The sequence below is a fragment of the Monodelphis domestica genome, chromosome 1, assembly GCF_027887165.1.
Source record: "Monodelphis domestica isolate mMonDom1 chromosome 1, mMonDom1.pri, whole genome shotgun sequence".
Lineage (NCBI taxonomy): Eukaryota > Metazoa > Chordata > Mammalia > Didelphimorphia > Didelphidae > Monodelphis > Monodelphis domestica.
Window position 1 is genome coordinate 121,604,089 of NC_077227.1, and position 21,703 is coordinate 121,625,791.

Here is a 21,703-nt window from a genome sequence, read left to right on the forward strand (position 1 = left end):
TTGATTTGCATTTCTCTGATTATAAGAGGTTTAGAGCACTTTTTCATGTACTTTTTGAACACTTTTTCATGTGCTTGGAGAGAGTCTTCTGCAAGCAGTCTGCTGGAGGTCCTAGTCGTCTTCAACTGGTGACCTGCCTCTTGGAGGTAACTTGGGACTTGGACTGCCTCTTGGGTGAGTGAGTAGCTGGCTTTCCTTTCCTGGTGTCTGGGGAGAGATTAAATTCAGAGGGCCCTTCCCTTCTTGGAGGAGACAGTGTGGGTGGAACTCCCATCCTCTGGTCAAGGGTTAACAAGCTCTTCTGTGCTGAGCACTGGAGCAATATTTAGTGTGATAGACATCTTCTCTACCCTCTTTTTGTGTTTTTCTACTTTCACTTTTTCCACCCTTTTTGTAAATAAAAGCTATTAAAAGTCATTTTGACTAGAGCTATATTTTAAATCAGTGACCACCATATTATTTTAGTATTCTCACATATTTAGTCAAACCCTTAATTTAATTCCTTACAGTTTCATTGCCTATGCTACCTTTTGTCAAGATGTAATGATTTTTCATTCATTAGAGTTCATGTCAAATAGGTCAATAAAGTTATCTATAACTATTAAAAATGCTACTATTATCTTCATTTTATGGTTGACATAGCTGAGACTGACAAAGGCTAAGTGCTTTGACCAAGGTCACATAGCTAATAAGTTTCTGAGGCTAAATTTGAACTCAAGTCTTCTTGACTCCAGGTCTGGTATTCTATTTGGTACAAATCTGAGTGTCTCTTTTTGTCAAGAAAATTTCAGAGACCAGGGGGTCATGAAGTAGAAGATGCTTGAATAACTGAATCACAAATACCAAAACATCACTCAATATTAGTTATGTTTCTGTTTCCTTTTGGAGAGACCTTAGACATGAACTAAACCTAATCTTTAAATTGTTTTCCCCATAGCTCTAAGGTAGGAACATAAAGAAGTAGTAAGTAGAGAAAAGAGCTTGAGCTTTCTCTTTCTAAGCCAGACTCCTCTAGACATGCACCCAGCCTCTATGAACTCAGAGTTAGCATCCCATTAGTTAAAGAGGATAAGAACGGCTCTGCCCCCTCCTGCCTTGGCCCAGTTGAACCTTTTGTTGCATAAATACCCATATTTATAAACAAAGATATAATATGCCTCGTGTATACATGTCTAGTGCTTGGCTGTTCTGCTTGACTAAAGAAAATAATAGGTTTTGTAATGAATTGGGGTTAGATTTTTAAAGCCACCATTGCAGTGACTTACTGACTTACTGGAGATGCATTAAGTTGAATTGCCATGAAGAAGGAATAGATAGTGGGAGAGGGAATTGTTATCAGACTACAAGACCTCAAAAGCACCTTCCAATTTAAAATCCTATATTTATTAGAAAAATAAGTAATGATAGTTTGCATAAAAAAGTGAAGCTGAACAAATATGGCACTAGGTATGAATGATTTCTCTTTTAAAATATTTTCCATGGTTAGAAAATAACTTCTTTTGGTATAAATGCACATTTGTGAGGCTGAAATACAACCCTGTCTTTGAAAAAAGATTTATTCTCAAAGGTCTATGAGAGAAAACATCCATGACCTGGTTATTTTAAAAAAAGTACAGAGTATATTAGGTGTGGACCCGAGACCAGTTCATTATCCACTTTAATGGGGACCAAGGTGATAGAGGGCATCAGTTTAGTCACTAAAGCGAGAATGTCCAAATCTAACAATGGCATTCAGTGCCTCATACCAATGAGGTCAGGATCATCAAAAGGAGGTTGCTTTTCACCATCCCATATATGGCCTAAGCAATAGAAAAAAGAAATTCAAGACAAGACAACCTCATTCTCTTAGCTAGAAGGACTGGGGGGAGGGTGATTCTTAAGGCATCTGGGTGTCAGAAAAACTGAAGCCAGAATAGGAGCAATCTTGCCTGATATGAGCAAGCCACCAGCAAGGCTATGACAGAGTCTGGATACATTTAGCAAAGCCTCCAAGCTGCTCCAAGAGGTCAGTTCATTCCAGGTACATGGTTGTTTCTGGCGTTCCCTCACTTTTTGAAGAGCATCATAGTCAGATCCCTGTACCCAATTAGGGATGGCAAAAGAAAGAAGTCAGAAAAGTCAGAGAAATAACGAATGGTGCTTCTGGATGTGGCTAGTCCTCCACACAAGCTCTAAATTCCCCTAGGCTCACTTAAAGTCATGATGTTGCCCTAACTGGTAGAGAAACTGACTCTAACTTAGCCCAGTTCTGGGTAAAACCCCCTCCTAGAATTCCTAGTTTCCTTCAAGACTTAGACCAAGCACTATTTTCTAAAGGAGTCCTTTCCTCATCCTTTCTCCAGCTTCTTTTTAAAGATATATTTATTTGTTTGTTACACTAAAACACCCAGTTAACTTCCTCCTCCCATTAGAGAAAGCATCGTTTGACAAAAAGATATATATATATATAAAACTATGTCTTGTTTACTTCTATTTATCAGTTCTTTCTCTAGTGGTGTACAAGTCATTCTTCTAACGATATTTCTGTTTCTGTATGTTCTCATGGATCTGCTCACTTTACTCTTCATGATTCATGTAGCTCTTTCCATTTAAGGTTTTCTTGGCAAAAATACTGGAGTGGTTTGCCACTTCCTTTTCCAACTCATTTTACAGATAAAGGAATGGAGGTCAACAGTATTAAATTACTTGTCCAGGGTCACATACCTTGTAAGAGTTGTATAATTGAAAATCTGCTACCCCCCCAAAAGAACTACATTTCCCAGGTGCCCACTGACTTCCTGTCATTATGTACTTCCTGTAGATGAGATATTAGGCAAGGAAGGGGAGGGTCTTGGCCTCTTTTTGGCATGATGACAGTGAGCTTGGTGGTGGTAAGGTGGGCATTTGAAGAGGCTGATCAGCCATGGGCACATGGTCTTTATTTTGTATCCTCTTTCCTTGATTTTTAATGATCATTAATAAATCTCCAAAAATGTTATTTTTATTATTGCATATTAATTTTAATTTTTACAGAGTCTGAGACTGGATTTGAATGTAAGTATTTCTGACTGCTGTAAAGTAAGGAGGAGAGACCCTACATTTGAGAAGTCAGGCTGATTGACAGATTCAATCTGAGGAACAGTGGAGGAGGGGTGAAGAGAATGTTGTGAGTTCTGAGGAATGAACAGAACCATGAAGCCAACGGATAGGTCTTCCAGCCTGGGAAGGAAAGGAGGAAGGAGCATTTTTCCTGAAGCTCAACCAGATCTCTTGAACAGTTGGGACCTGACTCCATCCAGAACCTCAGTACCTCCACTGAGATTTAATTCACATCTATAGGATTCTCAATAGGGTTTTTGGTGGACTCACTCTGGCTTGAGCCAAACTGAAACCCTTATCCAAGGATCCTTCCTTTACTCATTCCTTACTCATCCCTTGAACTCAACAGTAGGACTTAGATCATACATTAGGGATAAAAAACAGTTGGTGAAGAAAAGGGGCCAAGACTCAGAAGCCTCTGGACTCTAGACTTTGAAAGCCAATCTGTAAGGAGGGAAGGGGGGCAGACCATAGGACTGACCTTCACTCACTTATCTTTTCTCTCATTCTTCTACTATTACCCTCCACTGTTGACACATAAATAAACTATTTAATGAATTAAACTAAATAAATTTAATAAACTAAGCTATTTAGATGTGGGTTTGTAGATAACCATCTTGGGATTAGAATCAATAGTTAGAGATAGGATTTCAACTTGAATGATAACTCTAATGATAACTAATGATGACTAATGATAACTCAGTATCATTGGCTAAGGAATATTGTCATCATTCCTTGCCAATTGGTGCTATATCTTGATCCCTGAAGTTTGTCAAAGTGCCTGTGTGAAGTGACTCTACAAGGGAACATCTTGCCTTACTGAGAAAAACTTGGTCTCGGGGACCCTAAACTCCTCTGAGGAAGACACATTGCCTCTTTCATTGAGTTGACCTGATTCACATCTGTCCCTAGCCCTCACTTCTCCCTTTCAACATCAAACTAGAATCACATTTTTCCAGAGGAGACAGAATTGGTTTACCTCTCCCCATAAGCAATAGAGGAGAGGAATCATCCACTCATTCTCTCCCTGTTTTCTCTCCTCCATTACACTGTAACCCCAGCACTCTATTCACTGTACCACCTACCTGCCTTCTAAAACTCTTCTTTCCCCCAAAATCATTTTATATGCCTTTAGTACATACCTATGAATGTATAAGTTTTTCTCCCTCCAATTGAATCTCTGCATATTTCTAGATTCTAGAGATGAGGCAGGATTCTAGAAATCTAATTCAGCCCCTTATTTTTTCAGATGATGAAACTGAAGCCAAGAGAGGAATTTCATTACATTCAAGGTCACATTCTTGCTGGTTAACAGAGTCAAAACTAGAAATCAGGAGTTCTCCTTATTCTAACTTCAGTGCCCTTTCTAGTATGGCACACTGTAATAGTTTAAGTTGGTACTCTGTGCTCAATTCCATTGAAATTGTTCATCACAGACCACTCTGTTGATATATCAAAGGTTAGGTAGTTACAATAAACCATACACAGGGGATCAGTCATCATGTATGAGTCTTAAAATAAGGGAGGGATTCTTTGAGATAGAGGTGAGCTCAGAAGGAATAAATTCCAGCTTTGGAGGACGGGTATAGAAGAGGGATGAAGTTCAGAATTGCTTTTTGCTTAGATGATTGGGGGGGGGGGCAAATAGAAAAATATTAGAAATGTTGAAAAATCTTTAATTTCTATGTAAAATACATAAGTTCAGTTTATCTTCAATACCTTCATGACCTTTACATTTTTTATTTGTAGGCTAAAATATGAGGCCAAATAAGAATGCCTGGAAATTCAGTAAAAAATAGTTGAATCAGACATCTTTAAAACATCTACCAAAGGGGAAGTTGGATGGCTCAGTGGATTGAGAGCTAGGCCTAGAGACGGGAGGGCCTAGGTTCAAATCTGGCCTCATATACTTCCCAACTGTGTCACCCTGGGCAAGTCACTTAACCCCCATTGCCTAGCCCTTACCACTCTTCTGCTTTGGAACCAATACATAGTACTGATTCTAAGATGGAAGGTAAGGGTTTAAAAAAAAATCTACCAAGTCAAGCAAAAAACTAGATGACTTTATTGAAGAAAATCTCCTTTTAAAAAAGTATACTGCTATGAGATCTTTTGTACATTAATGTGTGCATGGTATAAGACATGGTTATAGCTTTAAAAGATATTAATGTCAATAAAACATACATTTTTCTGTGAATATTGATGGCTTCTACTTGTGTAATGGAATGAAGTGCTCAGTTTTCCTTCCAGCTTCATTATTCACTAGTCATATAACCTGAGGCAAATCACTTCTCCAAACTTCCCTTTCCTTCTGTACAAAAGGAACATGACAATAATGTCTGCCCTGCTTACCTCTACAGAGATATCTTAAGGGCCATATTAGATGATATGTATGAAAATCCCTTTGTACATGGTGAAAAGGCTATACAAGCATCAGTTGTTATTATAGCATCTGTGGTCCTTCCTCATGGGATGTCAATGGGAAGATTTCCTTGAACATTCAATTGGTCTCATCCCTTCCTAGCTAGAAATCTATCTTCATTTATTCCTGTCAGCTTCAATAAAAGAAAAGAAAACAGATTTCAGCAGACAGAAGATGAATCAATTAATTCAGATTACCGGAAAAAACAGGCAAAACAATTAGAATGATGGAATAGTTGTGGGATGACACGATTCATGTGAAGGACCACAGTTGAAAATATCCTGAAGCACCTTCCATCAGGAAATGAGAAATTGTTTTTGAAACCAGGTTACATTTTTCCACTTAGGATATTTCTACTGCCTTTGTTCAAGGTAATTTCAGTATTTCTGGTTGCTTTCATTACATTAGTAATTTGGTGTTTCCCACACTCACAGAAAAGGGCCATTAGTTCATAGAAAAGGTAAGCATATTTTGAATTCTAGAATCAACCCATCAACAAGCATGTATTAAGGGCCTACTATACTATGTACTAGACACTAAGAATTGGGGAGAGAAAGGAAAAAAATGAAAGTCAGCTGTCAAGGAGTTTACATTCTATCCAGGGAAACAAAATATACAAATAGAACCATAGACACTGTCTTCAAAGTTTTGCTTTTTCATACTTTCTCCCTTAAATCACTAAAGGCTAAATGAAATGATCAGTGGCTATAGAGGCAGCAAAGTCTTGATATTTCTTCAGCTATCTGACCCTGGTTAAGTCATAGAACATCTCTATGCTTCATTCAATTCCCTCAATGGTCTTCTTTTCTTTAAAATTAAAATTAAAAACAAAAACCTTACCTTATATCCTAAAATCCATAATAGTATTGATTCTAAGGCAAAGGAGTGATAAAGACTAGGCAATTAGAGTTAAGTAACTTGTCCAGGGTAACACAGCTTGGAAGTATCTGAGGTTAGATTTGAACCCAGGTCCTCTCAGTTCTAGGTCTGGCAGTCTATATACTGTGCTATCTAGCTTCTACTATCCTTGTCTTCTAAAGTGTAGTAATAGAAGGAGTTCCTTTACCTTGAAGAAAGCATAGACCTCTGCATGTCTTTTAGTAGCTTACTCAGATTCATGATTGCTAATGTAAACATTGAGGCATCTCATTGAGGCATACTTTAGGGGAAGATAAAGTTGTGAACTTCTTACTGAACAGTGAAAAGTACTTAACGCATACTTAAAGTAAAGCTAAAACCCCTAAGATGGGTCTATTTTTCGATCTAATAGGAAAAGGTGCTAAGTATCAGTGAAGGTCAAATTAATCACTAAAAGTTCAAGCAAGCTTAGCAAGAGGTGTGAAGCTTTAGTCTACTCAGGTGTGAATTACTCAAAAGTTTAGTCTACTCAGATGTGAATTAAGAATGGTCAGTCCTGTGAAAACGTCTACTGTGATTGGTAGATGTGAAAACTTAGGGGAGGTGAGATAGGAGAAAATTCTCTTTAAAAGGAGGTCAGAAAGGGCTCTGAGGTAATTCAGCTATGGAGCTGAATTGGAGGCTGGTCTCTGTCTCAGTGGCTGAAAGGGAATTCAGCCTTGGAAGCTGATGTGGAACTTCTTGAGCTAAACTGGAGGGTCTCTCTGAACACTAGAGTTTTGCTTGGGACAAATCTTGTGGTGAGTTGATAAAAGGCTGACTGATCTCTCTCTTAAGGCTTAAGCCTAGGCTGACCTAGGCTGGCCTAGCCCTTTTCTCATTATTTTCTCTTACTCTCACTCTCCCTTTCCTTAATTCCTTATTTGTATTAATTAAAATCTCCATAAAAACTCAGCTGACTTGGGTATTTCATATTTGGGAAATTTTCCCATGGCAACTACTTTATTTTTAATATAAAATCAAGACACAAAAAATTATCTTTACAGTTTTGGCTATTCAAATTCTCGAAACCATATTTTTGCGGTCACAGTTTAAGTCAACCACTCTTTTATCTGTAACAACTGCCCCTTTGAAGTAACCCACTGGCGTCTCCATTTCCTATCCTCATTCTAGATTTCTAGGTAAACTGTTCTATAATTGTTTCTGGGGCACCATTTGTGCAAAAGGCTCTGACCAAATTGTTCCCTCAAATTAGATGATTAGTTTTATGGCATTAAAGATCTCTCAAAGTTAATTCAATTTCATGACTGAAGAGTTAAAATTGTTTTGTTTTGTTTTTTTCCTTTTAAACATTATTTTATTTGGTCATTTTCAAACATTATTCATTGGGGAAAAAGGATCATTTTCTTCCCCCCCTCCACCCCTCCCATAGCCGACGCACGATTCCACTTGGTATTACATGTGTCCTTGATCCGAATCCATTTCCATGTTGTTGGTATTTGCATTAGGGTGTTCATTTAGAGTCTCTCCTCAATCATATCAAGAGTTAAAATTGTTAAGGGGTAAAGGTTCACATTTATACAGTACTTAACAATTTAGAAAGTGCTTTCTTATAAGGCAAGGAGATCAAGTTGTATTATGTCTGTTTTGCAGATTAGGAAATGGAGACTCAGAGAATTTAGTAATGCCTATATCCCATAGTAAATGGAAGAATTAGGTCTTTTAACTTTCAGTCCAATAAACTGGGGTAGTTGTATCAAACATCTATATCCACTTTAAGACATGGCAATTGAAAGAAAAAAATGACTTTATAAATTCAAATATATGTAAGACATTTAAAAAACATTATGGACATTATTATTCCTGATGCAAGTTCCAAGGCAACTAGGTGGCTCAGTAGATAGAGAGCCCAGCTCTGGTGTCAGGAGGGCCTAAGTTCAAATCCAGTCTCAGATACTTGTTTTGATGTGTGATTCTGGTCAAGCTACTTAGCCATGTTGGCTTCAGTTTCCTTATCTGTAAAAAGAGCTGGAAAAGGAAATGGCAAGCCACTTCAGGATCTTTGAAAAAAAAAATCCCTAAATGGTTCCACAAAGAGACAGATACAACTAAATCTACAATACAAAACAAAGTTGTTACCATGTTCCTTCTTTCCTTCCTAAGCACTAACCCAAGTGGAATGAAAATGCCATTAAAAAAAAGGCAATGAGGTGGTGCAGGGAATAGAGCACTGGACCTAGCGTTCAGAAAATTTAAGTTCAAATTTGATTTCAAACCTTTATAGCTCTATGACCTTGACCAAATCATTTAAGTTCTATTTGTGTCAGATTTTCATTTGTAAAAGGGGGATTATAATAGCACTAACTTCCCACACTGTTCTAAGGATAAAATAAAATACTTATAAAGGGATTTCAGACATTAAAGTGCTATGTAAGTACTAGCTTATCATCATCATTAACATTATTAGAAAATTTTAAATTAAATTCATCTAAGGCTTTTTTTTTCCCTATAGAAAATTGTTCTTTTTGTACATAGCAAAACCAAGCAGTGAGAGAGAGACAGAGAGAGAGAGAGAGAGAGAGAGAGAGAGAGAGAGAGAGAGAGAGAGAGAGAGAGAGAGAGAGAGAGAGAGAGAGAGGAAACATTGCTTTCAGAGGAATAAGGAACCCTGCAATTACATGTGATTATGTATGCAAGAAAGTACAATTTCCTTTCCATCTTTTTTTTAGTGGCATTTAAATAGAGCCTTAAGCTGCCATAGCTTTGCTCCAGAGCAATAGATTTAGAGGATTTTGATGTAGCACTAGAAGCAAGACCGCTTAGCACCTAGTAAGCAACGTAAAATAAAAAGCTGTGAAATGTCAGGTCATTCCCTTTCCCACTGCACCCCACCAGACCTCTCTTTTTCATTATTCTTTTCCTTCAACTACCTCATAGCACTAACCTCTAAAGTCTTTGGATCTTTGAATCTGTGCCATGGAGTCATATCCCATTCCCAACTCCTGCTTTCCCCATTGAGTGTCAGTTTCCTGTAGCTTGGCCTTAGGCATGGTTTCTGGTATTTGTGGAGGGTATGAAAATGCCTACTTAGGGCTCCACAATTAAAACCATTGTAAGGTCAAAGTTATCAAAAAGAATCATAAATATATGTCAAATGGTAAAAAAAAAAACAACAAAAAAAACAACAAAAAAAACTATGTGTGGAATCTGTAAATCTTGAAATTTCTCAGACTTATGAATGTTAAAAATTTCCACATTGAGGAATCCTCCATTGGAACAAATTCCCTACTGGGAAACATTCCCCATTTTGATGTGAGAACTCGCCAGGATCAGAAATGGGAGGACCTCTACTCCAACCGTACTTAAGACTGCTTTAGGGGAGAAAACTCCTTGCTAAACAATGAAAGTACTTGGACCCATGCTTATAATAAGGCAAGGAGTTCTTTGAGCCATGCCTGTTTTTTAGAATTGATACAATGAGATGCTAGGTAACTAAAAGGGTCAGGCAAGTTTTCTCTTAATGAGATTAGTTGACTCAGCTGTGTTTTCACTTAATGAGGAGATTAGTCGACTTAGCAGGAATTCAGATGGGCAGTCCTTTGGAAAACGTCTACAGTGATTGGTAGATGTAAGGACTTAGGGGAGGTGACATAGGAGAAAAACCCCTATATAAGAAAAAGCAGAATCTCTTGAGAGAAAGAATCCTTTTGGAGGATCTCTGATGAGGATCGCTTGGGAAGAATCTCTTGAGAGAGGCTCTGGAGAAGGGAAGCTCTTGGAGGACAATCTCTAAGGAGGTCTCGCTGGAGCTCCTCTGAGGGGACTCTGTCCCTCTGGAGGCTCTGGAGAGAGGCCCTTTGGAACAGTCTCTGGCTGGAAGGCTCTTTAAGGAGGACTCTGGCTGGAACTCTCTCTGGTGAAGTCAGCTGAGATGGAGCTGGCCTGGTGTCTCTAGAATCCTTGCTTAGACAGACCTTGTGGTGAGTGTTAAAAGACTGACTGACTGATCTCTCTCTCTTAAGACTCAGGTCTAGGCCATGTTAGCTTAAGGCTCTTCACACTTATTTCCTTTTTCTCTCTTTCTCTCTTTTCTTTAATTCCACATTTGTATTAATTAAAATCTCTATAAAACCCAGTTGACTTGGGTATTTGAATAATTGGGAATATTTCTCTGGCGACCACCTTATATTTGATTTAAAAACCAAGACACTGTAGTGAAACATATTTTCTGCAGTCAAATTTACTCACCCTCTCTTATATCTATCACAATTTATATCTTCCACCATTTTAACTCACTACAGTTTACAACATCACTCTTTTAACTGTTACTATTTAAGGCCTTCAACCATTTTAAATCTAACAAATCTCAGTGAAATTTGCTGATCTCTGTTTTATAGGCTCTATACTTTCTTTTCCTTTACTTTTTTAAAAATGAAAATCAGTAAATGAAAGGGAATTCTTTATTCTCTTTGTCTATTTTGAGTTAATCAATCAAGAAACCCCTACATAACTCCTTGTTAGCCACCAAGAGAATTCACAAGTCACTTAGAGAGTTCCACCCTTTTAACTCAGTCAGAAACTTGTGAATCCTTTGATAAGAGTTTATACCCTCAGAAGATTAAAGGTGGATCCCACAGACACTGCCCCCCTGAGTAGTGCTAGGCAATTTGGAAGCTGTGATTGAACTCTGTGAAGAGGGAAAGGGACAGGAAGTGATGTGGAAAAAGGACTATAAAAAGTCTGGAACTTCTTGTCCTCAGGTCTTCTCCTTTCAACTTCTCCTTGGGACTTCTGACATGGAAATATTCCTGCCTTGGTGGCATTGCAAGGAGACCCTCTCTGCTCATTGATGCTTCAGTGGGACACTCCCTTCAGCATGGGTTCTGTGGAGAGACTCTTTACCTTGGATCCTGCATCTGCTTGCTGGTGAGTGAACTGGACTTCCACATAGAGATTGGAACTTTGTCAGGGAGCAAACTGAATTTCATCAGATCAGGACTTAGGGTAGGCTAGACAACTCCTTACCTCTTTCCCTCCTACATTTCATACTTCAACTCTTTCTCTTCCTCTTTATAAATTAAAGCTGCTAATAGTCTTTTCTGGCTTAGGAATAATATTTTGAATTTGGAAAACACAACATTGAATTTATAGTTCTCCTATTTAGTAAAAACCCCAATTTAACTCTTACAGTACCCTATTAACCATCCCCATTCCTATGGCACCCTTTCCATTTAAAAGATCATTGAATAACCCAGTGTACTTGCTTATCAACTCCATGAGGAGGAAGGGGGAAAGGGAAGGAAGGAGAGGAGGGAGACAACATGAATCATGTAACCTTGGAAAACTTATATGTAAATTTGTGACTGGAATAAAATAAAGATGAAATTAAAAAAATAAAAGATGTTACTGACAAAACTCAGTCATAATACCTTACTTTTTATTGTGAGCTTATCTGCAAAAGCTGGGGGCAGCTAGGTGGCTCAGTGGATTGCCACAGCATTTTCTGTATCTCTTGTGTGTTTGTTTTATCTATGTTGTTCCTCCCTTAATCTTTAAACCTTCCCCCTATAGTCTCCCAGTTCTTGGCTACCCTTCTAGGTGATTAAATCCACACAAGAATTTCTTGGAGAGGCTGAAACTCTTCACCCTCTTTGCCTCAATTTCCTCATATCTGAAATGAGCTAGAGAGGGAAATGGCAAAGCACTCCAGTATTTTTACCAAGAAAATCCCAAATGGGGTCACAAAGAATCAAACATGACTGAAATTACTCCATAATAACAAACTAAGAACAGGAAACAACCTCTTAGATAGTAAGCTCCTTGAGGGCAGTAATCCCTGACACATCTTTGTATATCCCCTTCCCTCAGGAGATAATCATTACTTGTACTTAATAATGGGCTTTTAATTTTACAAGGCATTTTTCTCACAACAACCCTAGGGAATGGATATTATAAGCCCAGTTACTAGCATTTTGAGGATTAGGTTGTCTGAAAGACTATGTTACCTATGGTCACCCAGCTGGTATAGCAGTGGGATTTGAACCCAGTTTTTCTGAGTCCAACCCAGTATTCTGTCCACTAATCATGTTGTATCAATGACCACAGAGTATATCAGTTATCAAGTGTGTTTGCAGAAGATAGAATTTTAAATATTGTATATATGAAGTTAAGATTTTCTTCAAAACAAGAATTAGGACTTTTATAATTGACTTAATACACCACCCTTCCAAAGAGAAACAGATAATCAACATGATTACTGGATTCTCAATGGCATGATGCCCAGTCATGTCTATAAAAGCCATAGTTAAATGAGATGGAACTAAAAGATTAGGTAACAAAAAATACCAGCTCAAATTTATATAGCTAGCTATTTTGTGAGGCATTAAGAAAAGTGTTTTAATCCCTATTTTCAGCTAGGGAAACTGAGTTAGAGCAGCTTTCCCATCCTCACCTAGTTATGTGGCCAAAATGGGACTTGAAACCACATCGACTGGCTTTAAGAATACTAGGTCATGAAATGACTTTAGAACTTATTTAATGCAATTTCCACATTTTGTGTATGTGGAAATTAAAGGTTAGCAAATTAAATTGACTTGTCCACATTAGGACTAAAACCCAGGTCCCTTTATTCCCAATGAAATATTTCCATGTTAGAAAGACAGAGATAGCTAGCTAGACAGATAGATATTTAGATACATACACAGTTAATAAGATAACCTATATAAGCTCTGTGGAGAAAGGACCTAGTTATTTCAGTCAGATGCCTGTAAGGTATCTACTATAAAGGTGTCAATAGAATCATTTGTACTGAATATTTTAGCCCCAACCCAAGTAAGCCACAGTTGTATAGGCTTGACCAATATCACCACTCAGAGCTTTACACGGGAATCCTGACACATGGGGAATCTTAGGTGAGAAGAACTAGAGGAGCCAAAGACCTCAAGGCTGTTGCAGGTGAAGTCAACATGCACAGGTACTGACACTACACTGCCCCAGTTATGGATGCTAGCTGTCACTAATGCTCTGAGTCCCCAGAAGAAGGAAGCTAAGTGATTTACAAATATCTCCTTTCATTCTCACAATAACCCTGGGAGGTAGGTATTATTATCTTCATTTTATAGTTGAGAACACTGAGACAGATAGAGGTTAAATGTCTTGCCTAGGGTCCCACAGTCAGGGTTTTCTAACTCTAGATCTGGCACTCTTCTCCACTGTGCTACTTAGCAGCATCTGACACCTACTGCCAGCCTCAATAATATAATGTAAATAGTCCATCCAAATCAGATCATAGCCTCTAAGAGATTAATATGATAGTGATCAGACCCTTGGGAAGGAAAGATCTTTTGGGGGAGTGGGTAAGAGCCCGAACTACCCTGTGGAGCACAGAGAATCACTTTGAACTGCTTGCCTCTACTAAATGTTGGCACCTTGGAGTAAAACCCTATTCTGTAATGTTATCAAAGATATTTAAAGAGACACTTACTTGTTGAATTACTTCGAGTCCTCTGGCCAGTGGTTTTGGAGTGCAGGAAACTATTATTTTGGGCATCCACTTTACTGGGCTTTTCTCTAGAGGTAGCTGTTGAGGTTTCCTACAAAAGAGTCCCAATATCATGTCAACCAATTGGTTAGAACAAGATTTTTATCCTATTAGATTTGTCATAAAGTGTGCAGTTAGAGACAAGGCAAGAAGATGGATTCATCAAGAAATCAGTATTGTTTAGACCAACAATTCAATGCTTGGGTCCTTTCTGAGAGGATGCCAATGAATATCTTTATGTTTAGAGATGATCTATTATACTCTAATACTCTCTGAAAGCAGGAATCCTACTGTTGCTCATTTTTATATCTTCAAAACCTAGCACATATGGTATTTGCACTTAAGAAATATCTGTATAGTTGAGTTTGAAGAAGAAAAATAGCCAAGCACACTTACTTTTTAAAAAGAGCATTCAAACAGGAATCTTTAGAATCATGCCATTTTCAAGTTATTTGTAAAGATCATAAAGTCAAATTCCTTCCTTTTGGCAGGGGATTCAAATCCATTTCAAAAATTACTTAAATGATGTCTAAGTATGTAAGACATTGTGTTTGCACTGTTGACAAACTGTACGTTCTTGAAGTGGTCAGGTTAAACTCTCCAAGCCTTATTTAGCTCATAGACCCATAGACTGACAGCAAGAAGACATCTTAGTGACCATGTTGTCCAACCCTCTCATTTTACATATGAGGAAAATGAAGACCTGAAAGATTCAATGATTTGGTCAAGATCACAGATATTTTAAGTATCAGAGCATGATTTTGAACAGACCTCACTCCACTTTGCCCCAGCAACTTAAAAAAATGTATGTGTGTGTCTATACATATATACGTGTATAGACACACACACACAGATACACATACCTGATAGGATCTCAATTTACATGATCAATACATTCTAAGCATAAGTTGAAAAATGCACATAATAATGAACCCTATCATTCGATGAACATTTATTATTCAAACTTTCCTAGGCACTTTACAACTTTTCTTAGACTAATCAGCGCTCCCAGCATTACTACTCTTCTACTTTGGAGTCATGTAGTAGTAACTAAATAGTAACTAAATTAGTAACTAAATAGCAGTAGCGAAACACTGCTCTGACACAGGCAGGACTTGTTACAGGTAAGAACCCTGGACAAAGACTGAAGCAGGAGCTAATGTCTGGAATGAAACAAAGTAATGACTCAAGCTACTGCTTCTCAGAAAAAAAAAATGAGTGTCACTGGGTAAACTGTTGTGCGACTTTATGCCACTAGAAGAAACAGCAGAGATTTAGCATGTAATTAAATTTTTTTATTTTACATATTTTTCTGCCTTTATTTTTTAAAATTGCCAATTGAGCATCGTTGAGTTCACATAAAAGGAGACCCTACTCTGTGTGTGTGTGTATATATATGTATATATACAGTGATTGTGGTGTGTGTGTATACACACACACATATAACATAAAAAAAATATATATATATATATACATATATATATATATATATATATATATATATATATAGAGAGAGAGAGAGAGAGAGAGAGAGAGAGAGAGGGAGGGGAGTGGTTGAGTCCTTTCAGTCATGTCTGACTCTTTGTGACCCATTTGGGATTTCCTTGGCAGACTCAGAGCAGTTTACCATTTCCTTCTCCAGATCATTTTACAGATGAGCAACTGAGGCAAACAGGGTTAAGTGACTTGTCCAGGGTTATATAGCTAGTAAGTATCTGAGGCTAGATTTGAATTCATGAAGATGAGTTTTCATGATTCCAAGCCCACTATGCTACCTATCTGCCACAGGTATATTTATAATTATCTTTATTACATGTTCTTAGCCATGTCATTTCAGAAGCAGAAAATAAATCCAGAAGAGAAATAGTTAGCATTTGTACATTTCAAGGTTGCAAAGTTATATATGTGTGTGTGTTATTGTGCATTTAATTTGATCTTCACAATAACCCTGTGAGGTAGGTGCTATTATCCTGTTTTTACAGATAAGGAAACTGAGGCTGGCAGAGTGTTAGTAATTTGCCTAGAGTTACACAGCTAGTAAATGTCTCAAGCAATATTTTAACTTGCTATTCCAAGTCCCACACACTATCCACCATATCACCTAGCTTTAATCTTAATCTTGTTTTTCTATGAATTTGCAGTATTTTCACTTGTTCCTATAGTGACCCACTAAAAACTCTTCTCGTTCCCTACCCTAAAATAAAAGAGTGCAACTAGGTGATCCCAGGTCTGATCATCTCTAAGTCTATGACAAGGACCCAGCACTTTACCATGAGAATTAGCATGAATGCTAGTCTGAAGGACTGGGGAACTAGGGAATCACTTTACGTTTCCAGCACCAGGTGGCACTACCAATTCAAACAAAAGGATCCATTCACTTGTGCCAAACTCGTTTTATGAAACCTTAAAAAGAGAATCAGTTTTTAAAACGCTTAGAGGATTAATTCACCAAAGATGATTTTTAGGAACATGTTCAGAATTCTCCTTTCAACATGTTGATTCACTGTGGGGATTTCATAGGGTCAGTTAATAGTTCCTGTGGAAATAAAATTATATACTCATAGAATCTGAGAGGTGGAAGAGACTAGACATCAACTGGTTCAAAACTCTCTTTTCAGAGATCAGAAACCTGAGTTGCAAAAAACATAGGATCATGGGCTTATTTTCATACGGTCATACATATAGAACTAGATGGGAAGTCAAAAGCTATAGACCAGATATTCTTAACTCTCAGAGAGGGGAAGGGGGATCTGGGAACAATTAAAAAAAAATCTGATAAGTTTGTTTTGATGTAATTTGTTTTTTATGAAATCCCATATATTATAGCTTATGAATTTAAACCTATTCTGGAGTCCATTGATTCTACCATATTGCTAAAGGGGTTCATGACACCAAAACAAAGGCTAAGAATAGCAGATCCAGTGTGGCCTAAATCAGATTGAAATATATTTGGGTAACATTTTTCAAAAATAAATATATAATAAAGGAGATAACATTAATTTATAGCTTCCCAACTCAATATATGCCTAAAAAGATCATTATATAGGAACATGTAGCCACTATTTACATTTGTGTTTGACACCACCAACCTAAACTAACTCCTTCATTTTTCAAATGAGTAAACTGAGGCCAAGAAAGATTCAATAACTTGCCCATGGGAAATGTAAAATAACTTACTCAAAATCATATTTAGTTAGTGGCAGGAAAAGGACTAACAATAAACTGACCATCACATTGTGCTTTAAAGCTTGCAAAAAAGCCCTTTCCTATCAATCAATCAACAAACATTAAGCGCTTAAGGGTCAAATACCTCATTTAATCAATCCAATAAAAATTTATTAAGTGACTACTAAATTCAAGGCACTGTGCCAGATGTTGGGTATTGGGTGTGGGTGGGAGGAATGAAGAATAGCTCCTGGCCTCAAGAAGCTTACATCCTACTATACTGTTTAATATAGATTATATGTATTAATGTAGGTAATATGCATTATTTCTCTATTTTACCGATGTAGAAACCAAGACGTAGGGAGAGTCTGAGTGACTTGAGCTTGGTTAATACTGCTAATAAATGTCAAAAATGGAATTCAAACACAAGTCTTTCTGATCCCAAGTACAAAATACTGCTACTGCTGTTAGAATTCAGGGCTCCTTTCAACACCACTCCTATAAATAAATATTCCCTTGTTCCACTTCTTCCAATATAAGTAATAGCTTGTGTGAGTAAATAAGGAGTCTGGATTTCAACTGCTACTTGTATCCTACCTACCAGGAGTAAAAATAAACTAGGAAAATGAGACCTGGCAATTTGTTGTGCTAGGATTGGCCTTGCCTGCAAAATTTCCTTAAAATTTTCCCCTAATGATAATAAAGTAAATTGAGTTAGTTAAAAGGTTTTTTAAGCTTCTTTTTGTGTTAATGACAAGTTTGTTTTAAAGTGTAGGTCCTAATCAATCAATAATCATTTATCAAGCCCCTACCATGAGTTAAGCAAAATTTTTGAAATAGTTTTAAGAGCAAAAGGAATAGAGTACCAAAGATAATGAAAACAGTACCATACAGTCTGTAAACAAAACTCCATAGCAAAGGGAAAAGGAATTTCTTCTTTACGATTATGCATTGTAACTATTAAAGATCATTTCTATATGTGGACTATACCAAAATCCTTAATGTATTACATAAGAATAACCCAGGAACACATACCTATGGCTCTTTAAGGTAAAAAAAGGTCTCATCTTCTCAATATTGAGGACCCAGTCTAAAAATAGGACTCATAGATAATCAATTTGCATTTGCCTTAAGCATTCAGGAGGTGGAAAAGGTAGGAAGGTGAGACGAAAAGATCATAGATATAAATCTAGACAGAATTTGGGGGACCATTTTGACCAATTCTCCAATTTTGTAGTTGAGTGAACTAAAGTCTATAGAGGTTATAGAGTCATAACTAATACTGCTATCCTTTGGGGCACAGAGAGAGTCTATTAATGAAGAGGATATGAAATAAATGGCAACGCAGAGAACTGTCTAATAGCAGGGGCCCTTGCACTAGAAAAGAGTAGGGATTGTCATCCAAAAAGAGCAGCTCATGCATGCATAAGATTTGAAGATAGAGGGAAGAAGACAACTCCAAGAAAGTGGTTCTCTGGGATCAGGTGAGGAAATTGGAAGTGTTATCACTGCACAGTCCAGGGACCCTGGGAATGGAGTTCATCAAAGGACAGAATCTATCTTTAAATCACTATGCTCCTGAGACTGGGTATAGGTATTGTAGCAGGGTCCTATGTGATCTCCACAAGGTAGAGAATAAAATGGTGATCTCCACAAGGCTGACACATTGAAGAAAGTCTCTTGTTCTGAACATGGAAGAAAGCCATCTCTCTGGATGTCAGTGACCTAGGTCCAAAGGCTGATTGGCCCTAGACTGGATGCCACTCTAGGAAACTATAGAATTGGGGGAATAGGATGGGACAGAGCTTATAAAACTCTTACCCTCCCAATGTTGAGATCAACTTACAAATTGGTTGTGGATGCCCACTAGGTCAGAACCATCCTATAGGCCTCAAAGTATCAAAGACTGGTCAATGCCATTTGAATTATCTCGATAATTTTGCAATGCTACATTTTACCTGTGGAGATTTAGCCATGGTATAAATTATCTTACTATATAATTTCTATGGGAAAGAAAAGGTTACATTTCATTGTGAATCGGAGTGAGAAACAAAATAAGTTCAAACTATGTCTCCTGAAAGTTTATAAGCCTCAGTATAATACACAGGAGGTTTCTTGACATCTCTGTTTGGGGTAAGCAGACAGGGCATAGCCAGCTGCCTCAAAGAAACACTGGTCAAGACTAATAAGTTTAGATTACAGTGTGCATAAAAGCATGGAAACTGCTTTATGTATATTGCCTAATTTGGTCCATGAGGTACCCCATGTGGTATAGATACACAAATATTATGAGGACCATTTTAGAGATGAGAAAACTAGTGTTTAGAAAGATCCAAGAACTTTTTCAGGATCACACAACTGCTTAGTGGCAAGACTGAGACATGAGCTCAGGTATTCTGATTCCATGACTACTATTCTTTCACTATGTTACCCTCTTTTGGTCACATAGGCCCTAGGATGAGCTAGGAGAACAAGAGGAAATCTGCTTTCCCTTGACTATGACCCCCAAAAAGTCTTATTTCTTTATTTTTTTTTAAATTGTCCTCAGCACAATATCTTTTATGCATAAAAAGGCATCAACCCTTAGTTAAAAAAATCACCACACTGGGAAGAAACATGTGTTCACTTCTGCTGCCAATTAGCTGTGTGACTTGGGGCAAAGTATTTGGTATTCTTTGGGCTTCAGTTTCTTCTTTCAAATAAAAATGATCTATAAGATTCTTCCAGTTCAGAATTCTGAATTGATTCTTCAGATTAAAGTAAGTCCTATAAGTTTGAGCTAAATGATGAATGTCACTAAGTCTGAATTTATTATGTCAGAAAATGATTCAAAAGAACAATCCCTAATGGAGCAAAATGTTTGTCCTTGGCTCAGAGGGATGCTTGGTCACACTCAGGGAAAAAGTGCTCTTGTTGGAACAGTCATACATCAAAGAGTGAGTGCAGCATCCCAGCTAACACTACAACAGTTTCATGCTCTCCACAGACACAAAGGTCTTCTATTCCATCTTTTAGAATAAAAGTTGACTACATGAACTAAGGTTTTGTCATTGGTAATGGGGAAAGATTGTGGCTGAGGTGGGAGTGGAAGGGAGTGACTCCAAACAGTTTTTCCCTTATTCTCCCCTAAGACCAAGAAGTCTCAGGTTTAGATTATTGTCCTGTGGATCTATAATCCCTCTGCTTACCTCTTTAGCAATCCCTAAATTGACCAAGCCCGTTGCTGACTGAGTGAGAGATTTCGATTCCTGGCTGGAGAGTTCCTTAGGAAATTGTCCATTAAGTGCCAACAGCTCATCTCCTGGTGCTAATCGGCCATCTCTAAGAGTGGGGAAAAAAGCACACCATGATTCCCATTGGATCCACATAACGGAAACCAGAACTCAAGTGGTTGGGATTCCCTCCCCCCCCCCTCACTTTCAGGCTTAAAATAGACACTAAGAATTGATTGTAAGGCAAGAGAACAGTAAGGGCAAGGCAACGGGAGCCAAGTGACTTGCCTAGGATAACACAGCTAGGAAGTGTCTGAGGCTACCTCCAGGTGTGACTGACTATCTATCCACTGAGCCACCTACTTGTCCCAAGGTTGGGATTCATGATGGTTCATATAATATTGGATTTTTCTTGAGCATATATAGGTGTAGGAGAGAATAAAATCATAATTATAGAGCTGAAGTAATGGCAAAAGCTTTCTACTCCAAACTCTTCATTTTATAGATGAGGTTTTTTAGAAGGTTAGGTGATTTGTCCAAGGTCATACAAGCAAATCTAAGAGACAGGATCTGAACCAAAACCTTAGAACTTCAGAACCCATATTTTTCCTGTTGTATTTTGTTGCTCCACTCAGAGATATATTTGCAGTATTAGATCTAGAAAGAACCATATAGGTCATCTAGTCCAACATTCTCTTTTTAGAAATAAGAAAACTAAAGCTGAGGAAAGTTTAGTGGCTTGTCCAACATCAGATAGGGAGCAAGATCTGAGGTAGGATTTGAAGTTATGTCCTCTGACTCCAATGCAAACTTTCTTCTATACCATGCTGCCTCCCTATGTGTATACTCAATCACTGAAAAGGGAATAATAAGGAGTTTTAGAGTTCCCAAGTTGAATTTATCTCAGAAAATTAGCCTCTAAATATTTCTGCTAAAACAAGTTACTATCTGTACTCTAGTCAAACTGGACCATGGGACAAACACTTAAATATATTAAGTAAAGTTCATTGTTCAAATCTTGCAAATTAATTATAAGTAACCAGTATTACTCATTGAAAGAGCTGAAATGATGAATTAATCATATTTCTGTCTACTCAAGAATAAGATCATAGAATATTAGAACTTATAGTTCATCTAGTCCATCCAGGGGTATATTGGTAAATGTTTGATGACTAGGTCTCCAGAAAAAAAAAATATAACACATTTTTAAGTTTCATCTGCATTATTAAAACCTTTTCCATCAGAAATATTTAACATAATTGCATATGTAAAATGTATAGCAGATTGTTTATCAACTCAGGGATAGAGATTCAGGGAAGAAGGGGAAGAAGATTTGAAACTCAAGATTTTTTAAAGGATGCTTAAAATTATTTTCATATGTAATCAGGAAAAAATGAAATGTTATTAATTTTTTTCTCCATCACTTTC

The 21,703-nt window shown here is 37.5% G+C and overlaps 1 protein-coding gene across 3 annotated transcripts in view; it reads right to left on the reverse strand.

The window, feature by feature from the left end:
* The window catches only part of IL16 (interleukin 16), a 167,520-nt gene that overhangs the window by 62,406 nt on the left and 83,411 nt on the right, over positions 1-21,703 (reverse strand). For 2 of the 3 annotated variants that reach the window (XM_007479269.3, XM_056805949.1), the window contains 2 exons: positions 20,252-20,384; positions 13,842-13,950 (listed from right to left, as the gene is read on the reverse strand). In XM_007479269.3, coding sequence (XP_007479331.1) covers positions 13,842-13,950; positions 20,252-20,384 — 242 coding nt within the window. The remainder of the gene's footprint in view (positions 1-13,841; positions 13,951-20,251; positions 20,385-21,703) is intronic. The other variant, XM_001367414.5, reaches the window with a different exon arrangement.